Source organism: Paramisgurnus dabryanus, chromosome 2 (genome assembly GCF_030506205.2).
Source record: "Paramisgurnus dabryanus chromosome 2, PD_genome_1.1, whole genome shotgun sequence".
NCBI classification, from domain to species: domain Eukaryota; kingdom Metazoa; phylum Chordata; class Actinopteri; order Cypriniformes; family Cobitidae; genus Paramisgurnus; species Paramisgurnus dabryanus.
In genome coordinates this window covers 31,589,056-31,596,001 of record NC_133338.1, presented here as the reverse complement: position 1 = coordinate 31,596,001, position 6,946 = coordinate 31,589,056, and the positions used below count along the sequence as shown (strand labels likewise).

The following is a 6,946-nucleotide window of genomic DNA, read 5'->3' as shown; positions in this document are numbered from 1 at the left end:
GAATTAAGGGATAGTTCACCTTAAAATTAAAATTCTGTCATCATTTACTCATCCTCATGTTGTTCTAAACCTGTATGAATTTTTCTGATTTACACAAAAGAAGATATTTTGATAAATGATGGTAAACACACAGCAGATAGTGACTATTGACTTCCATAGTAGGAAAAACATATTTTGGAAGTATTGTGATAAATGATGAAGAAAACATTTTGATAAATGATGCTATGTAGATCGATTTAACAAAAAAAATATGCTAAGTACACAGTTGACGGTACCCATTACATTCCATTATATTTTTTAATTCCTACTATGGAAGTCAATGATCACTACCTGCTGTGGGTTTACCAACATTTCTCAAAATATCTTCTTTTGTGTTCGTCAGAAAGAATAAATTTATACAGATTTAGAACAACATGAGGATGAGTAAATGATGACAGAATTTAAGAATTTTTAAGGTAAACTATCCACTTACAGAACAGTGGTTATTAGTTATACAATAACTGGAGAAGATTTCTTTTTATAAATAAGCAACTTCTGTACTTTTGTTTGTGCCATTTTGTCAGTAATAATAAAATTGGACAAAGAAGAGGCAGTCAGGGCTTGTCGGCAGGCCTCTCACTTTACCAGCTGTGTGCCAATTTAATGTGAAGAATGTATGTCTTTTGAAAGGCTCAGGAGGATAATGCAGCTCTCTGGTTTTATCTTTAGAAATGATCATCTAATTGTTTAAGTTGTGAAATTAGTGTTGTAAAAGAGAGAGAGAGAGAGAGAGAGAGAGAGAGAGAGAGAGAGAGAGAGAGAGAGAGAGAGAGAACGCACAGGTCCAGACCAGAGTCGTATAATAACAGAGTTACGAAACGCTTTGATCTCGCCGCCGTGCGGTCACGTGATTCATGTAACGTTCTGCAGTTCCAAACCAAGCAGGGCTGTCAATCTGTTTGCATAGGTTTTCAGCTATTTTAGATAAATATTAGCTTGTAATGTGAATTGATCACTATACTTACTATGTTTATAACGTTTTTTTACTAGGGAGTGATGTAAATATAGTAAAACAGTTAATAAAGATAAACAGTTAATTGTGGCCCAAAGATAACTGTGGTTATCTATACCAACTACAGCAACACAGTTTATCTTTTATTTTTGTAGCAAAATATGGCTATATAAATGGCTATCAATCTGCTAAAAACATAATTCCTACACTTTTACTATATTAAAATCACAAAAAAGATCGCCAACGCGGTTATTTGTAACAGTGAAGCATAACATAAACACACTAAATTAATATTTAATTGTATTTATAGTACACACATTAAATGTTAATATAATCATACATGATTTTCGAGGATACATCACTCGTATTACTTACCAAACACAATGAAACACATATATCAGCATTGTGAAGCAATGTGACTTTCTTATAGGGCATATAGCTTGTCGCTGTTGCCCCCTAGTGTTACTCGTAATATATAAAAAAGATAAGTATAAAGTAGATGGCCACCAGTAATAAAATATTAAACCATTAAATCTATATTATTCACACATTATACACAACTCATTAAAATATAAAAATTTTACTAGTTATTATTAACGATAATCATTACCTACAGCAGAGTTCATAAAATATCACTGTTGACTATATTAATGAAATGTCCGAAAATGTAAAGAGAAACGGTAATTTCATCGATTTACCAGCAGGTGCCATTGAAATGAATGGGCTTCAGTGCTGCGTTTGGAACTATGCGTCACTACCGGTCACTACATGAAACGCTGTTACTTCCGCATTCCATTCTTACAACGGACGTCTATGTGAGTGTCGTAACTCTATTATTATACGACTCTGGTCCAGACATGAGCACCTGTCATTTATTGTCTCGATAGTGCAGATGTCTCTCCTTTTCACCTTAGCACATGCTCACAAACACATTTTCTTAAAAATATATGAAATTTGTCTTCTTTGTGTATATACTGAATGTACCATTGGTAGTTTTGCCTTTTTATCCAAATTATTGTTGTTTTAAAATTATAATTTGTGTAACATTTGAAGAACACATTTAAAGAAGATGCAATATAAGTCTCAGGTGTGCCTAGAATGCGTTTGTAAAGTTTCAGCTCAAAATACCCCACAGATTATTTGTTATAGCATGTCCAAAATTCCCCTTATTTGGGTGGGAGCAAAAAGTGCTGTTTTCATGTGTGTACCTTTAAATGCAAATGAGCTACAGCTTCAGCCCCTTACCAACAGACAGTGAGCAAATTTGGTTAAAAACATCTGATTCCTGTGAATACAGTCTGAGGCAATAGGGCAATCATATCCTAGTGGTTAGAGAGTCAGGCTTGTTACCTGAGAGTTGCTGGGTTGAGTCTTGTAGTCAGCAGGTTGAGACTGAGGTGCCCTTGGCACCTGTGCCCCACTGCTCCCCAGGCACTGCAGTGATAGCTGCCCACTGCACAATGTATGGTAACCCAAAAATGGGTACTGCTAAGGATTCTTATGCTACAATGATGATGCCTTAATAGCAGAACCATTTGAAAAACATCTAGGCATCCTTTTAGTCTTTTGAGAAAAATACTTAGTTCTGCAAAAACTCTGGTCTTTCAGTAAGCCCATCATAAAGGAAGTGGAATTAAAGTTCCTAGAGATTTCTTCATAGTGTGCAGCAGAAAAACGTACAGCAGAAAAGTAAATGAAACAATAATATAGCCTACATCAGTGGTTCTCAAACTGGGGGCCGGGGACCCCAGGGGGGCCGTGAGATGGTGCCAGGGGGGCCCCAGTTTTATGACATTTTATAAAATAAATTAATTTATCATGAATTCTGTGCAATTAAACCTAAAAAACCAACAGCACTACTTTCTATCATTTAATATGTTTTGTTTAATTAAAAGTTGAGTTTTAGAACAGTTTTTTGTCATACATTTTCTTTGGGGGGGCCGCAAAGGAATGTGCCATAAACAAAGGGGGGCTGCACGCTAAAAAAGTTTGAGAACCACTGGCCTACATGCTACTGGAAAGAGGTGTTATGCATCTATGTGTACTGTATATTACAATTTTGATTCCCTAATAGAAAAGTAGAGTAAATGGTCATTCACACTGATCTGACAAACACCAACTTTCCTAACTGGCTGTTCTATTTATAAGGAACAAGTTGGTTGGAGTTTCTTAGATTGGTGTTTGAATTAACCATAATACAAAAACAAATGACAAATAGATTCTTCTAAACTGACCTCAGTTTTTATTAATGCACACTTCCTCTTTCACATGCCGACTGGAGTCACAAACACACATGTTGCAATATAAGGAAAAGAGAAATGTTGAAATAATGCACCACAAATGAAACACCATTCGTGAATCAAAGAATTAGCAGTTTATATATTGTAGTACAAAACCACATAACACAGACAAAACTGTTAAATAAGTGATTTAATATCATAGAAACTGGGATGTAATCTAAGCAACAATGTCCTCGTGAGTATTAAAATATAAATGAAATATATCAGAAATTGCACTTCAGAAGCATTTGTCACCCACACACACAAAATAAAAACATTTAACTTAAAATGATAATTTGGCTAAAATACAAAAATCAATCAAAATCAAAAAAACCTTTACAGATATGCACTTTTATGAGAGTATTGTTGATTGATAATTGTTACAGAGCTTCCATATTCAGATCTACAGGCAATTTTGTTTCTGTGAGACACTGTGAGGTACTGGTATGTGAATTTTGTCTTTTAGAAACAAATGATAACTCTTTATTCCCTTGAGCTGAGGCTGTACTGGATATATGCTGAAACAACTTCTGTATTCCAGTTTCCCGAAGTGAGCTGCGGAAGGTACGTGCGGCAAACATATAAAGAATTGGGTTCACTGAGCTACTGATGAACACCAGGGCTCCTGTTATCAAGGTCATGGTCAAATTGGCATCCTCCAAGTTTTCTGTCACTTTAGGATATGTAGTCTTTAGAGCGATTGCAGTGATGGAAAGAAGGTTCATCACATGATGTGGGATCCAGCAGAGTCCAAACATCACCACTACACTGCAAATGAGAACCGTCGATTTACGCTTGGACTTGAAGTTCATGAGCGCTATGCGACTGAAGAGGCAGCCGTAACAGACCACCAATGTTATAAAAGGAATAACAAAGCCTATAAGAGTTTCTAAAGTGAGCAACACGACCTCCTGCGTGTCAGATGTGTACTCCCTGAAAGTACACTGAACATCTTCTGGAGGACCATCCAAAGTATGAGTTACAATAACAGGAATGCTCAAGGCAAACGACGCCATCCACAACACTACCAGTAGCTTATTTAGGGCGTGCTTCCTTCTCCAGCCAGCTGAAGCAAAGGGGTACCTGACAGCCACGAAACGTTCCACGCTCATAATGGTGATGAGAAAGACGCTGCTGTACATGCAGGCATTGATAATGTACACCATGGCTTTGCAGACAGCCTCGCTGAACACCCAGGAATGAACCAATGAGTAGATCCACAGAGGAAGAGTGATCAACACCAGAAGGTCTGCGATTGCTAGGTGAAGAATGAGGAGAACTGTGTGCGAGCGCTGTTTCACATGTTTTAAGATGGTCCACACCACCAAGAGGTTCCCTGGTGTGCCCACGAGAAAGCACAGCCCCAGAATCACACAGGCCCCCACCAGACCTACATCAGTCTCCTCTTCTCCCTCAAGAAACTTCGTACCGTTCATGTTTTCCTCGCTGGTCTACTTTAGTCTTCTTAACTGAAGCTGGAAAATAAATCTGCCTCAGCAAGAACTTACTTCCCTTTTGAGAAACAAAGAAACTGATCTCCAAAACACAGAAAGAAAAACAGTTGCAAAGAGAAAGAAAATGGCTGTGGGAGGAGCAATAATAACAACCACAAAATTAGTCATCAAAGTGTTCATTTTTATAAGCAATTTCAAAGCATCTCTTCATTCAATTTAATTTTATAGCGCATTTCAGAATTTACATTCATGGATTCATAATTTGGTCTTGTTTGATAAAAAATAAGAAGTCATGTCTGTTGTTACATTTCTATCACGTTTGATTTGCTTTTTTAAGCATTTTGTGTGTCTAACAACAATCCGTGAGCTCCTTATGTTCACTAGCATTAGGATCTTTCAGGTTTTCGTCATGCTGCAGTCCAGGATCCTGTAAAAAGTCATCTTTTGATTGGGGAGTTTGGGATGCTAAATCTTGAAATAGCCTCACTATTCCTGACTTCCTTAGATTTCCATGGAAGTTTTTGGAAGCAAACACATATAGCACAGGGTTCACTGAACTACTAATAAAAGCCAGAGCTCCGGAAATGAAAACAGCACCATCTATGATATGGGACTGTTCATCTGATTTGCGTACTAGAATATGCACCATCTCTTTGATATTGAGAGTGTGATAAGGTAACCAACACAAAATGAAGGCTACTACCACTCCACCAATCAGGAAGACAGATTTCCGTTTATTCCTAAATCGGACCTTTCGGAGTTGTGTGGCAACCTGGCAGTAGCAGATTGCAAGGATGATAAAGGGAATAATAAACCCAAGCACAGTCTCTAAACACAAACAGAAAACTTCAAAAAACACAGAGCTGTAATATCGGTACATGAAGTGTTTCCCTCCATCATCTTCATCTACGTATTGTGTCAGGATAACTGGGATTCCCAAGACGAATGACAGGATCCAGGTCACTGCCAGAATTTTCGACAAGGATGTCCGATTTTGCCAATATAGCATCTTTAAGGGGTACCTGACAGCCAGAAAACGTTCCACGCTCATTATGGTGATGAGAAAGACGCTGCTGTACATGCAAACATTGATCATGTATGCCATGGCTTTGCATGCAGCCTCACCAAACACCCAGGAATGAGCCAATGAGTAGATCCATAGAGGAAGTGTGATCAGCACCAGAAGGTCTGCGACTGCTAGATGAATGATGAGCTGAACAGTATGCGAGCGCTGTTTCACATACTTCAAAATGGTCCATACCACCAGCAGGTTACCAGGTGTGCCAACCAGAAAACACAGACCCAGGATCACACAGGCTACGGTGTTCCCTGTAGTAGACAAGTTGTCCGACATTGTATCATTGCCGCCAGAAAGAAGAGACGTGTTCATATTCGTCTGCTTTCAGTTATTCTGTCTGGTAAATGCGAAACTGTTGGCTTAACTTCCTTATGAGTAAGCTTACAAAGCAAATCAGTTGCTCATATTATTCATGCAAAAAAAAAGAAAGAAAGAAACCCCCATGCAATGTAGAATAGAGATGACACTTCATATATGGTACACTAGACACCAATATGCCTGCCTATTTTATAAAACCATAAAGTGCTTTTATGTCACATTTTACCTTCTAACTTTTTTTAGATTAGTTTTTGGGTTAGGATTGGGATAGCAAGTAGGGATGCTTAACGAATAATCGCGATTAATCTTTAGCAGAATAAAAGTTTTTGTTTACATCATATATGTGTGTGAACTGTGTATAATAACTTTGTATAAATAAATGTACACACATGCATGTATATGTTTTAGAAATGTTTACATGTGTATATACATTTGTATATTTATGTATAATTTATATTATATATAAATACTTAATATGTACATTTTTTTTTTTCTTAAAATTATACATGAATGTGTTCATATTTATATATATACATATTTATTATACACAGTTTACACACATATGTGATGTAAACAAAAACTTTTATTCTGCTAACGATTAATCGCGATTAATTGTTTAGCATCCCTAATAGCAAGTTTCGAATTTGACATTGTAGGACTATTATGTTTGGGCTAGGTTTAAGTTTAGAGATTAGTCCCTGTGAACCAGAAGTCGTAATTGACTTTACTTTTGGGTTGTGACATATTTACGATTTAAACAGGCTGTGTCTGAGAGTTTTTGCATTGCTGCCTCATGAGCCAATGACTTCGGCAGCATGAAAGCAGC

The 6,946-nt window shown here is 37.1% G+C and overlaps 2 protein-coding genes across 2 annotated transcripts; both read right to left on the bottom strand.

Annotated features, from left to right (window-relative positions):
• Window positions 1-3,403: 3,403 nt before the first annotated feature.
• On the bottom strand, window positions 3,404-4,840 carry LOC135749249 (leukotriene B4 receptor 1). The gene has a single exon (XM_065267785.2). The coding sequence runs from the start codon at window positions 4,704-4,706 to the stop codon at window positions 3,651-3,653; it is 1,056 nt and encodes a 351-aa protein (XP_065123857.1). The 5' UTR covers window positions 4,707-4,840; the 3' UTR covers window positions 3,404-3,650.
• A 230-nt stretch (window positions 4,841-5,070) lies between these two features.
• LOC135749251 (leukotriene B4 receptor 1) lies at window positions 5,071-6,124 on the bottom strand. The gene has a single exon (XM_065267786.2). The coding sequence runs from the start codon at window positions 6,112-6,114 to the stop codon at window positions 5,074-5,076; it is 1,041 nt and encodes a 346-aa protein (XP_065123858.1). The 5' UTR covers window positions 6,115-6,124; the 3' UTR covers window positions 5,071-5,073.
• Window positions 6,125-6,946: the final 822 nt, after the last annotated feature.

Excerpts from the sequence above, each read along its gene's own strand:
- LOC135749251 (XM_065267786.2), bottom strand. The coding sequence starts at position 6,114 with ATGAACACGTCTCTTCTTTCTGGCGGCAATGATACAATGTCGGACAAC.
- LOC135749249 (XM_065267785.2), bottom strand. The coding sequence starts at position 4,706 with ATGAACGGTACGAAGTTTCTTGAGGGAGAAGAGGAGACTGATGTAGGT.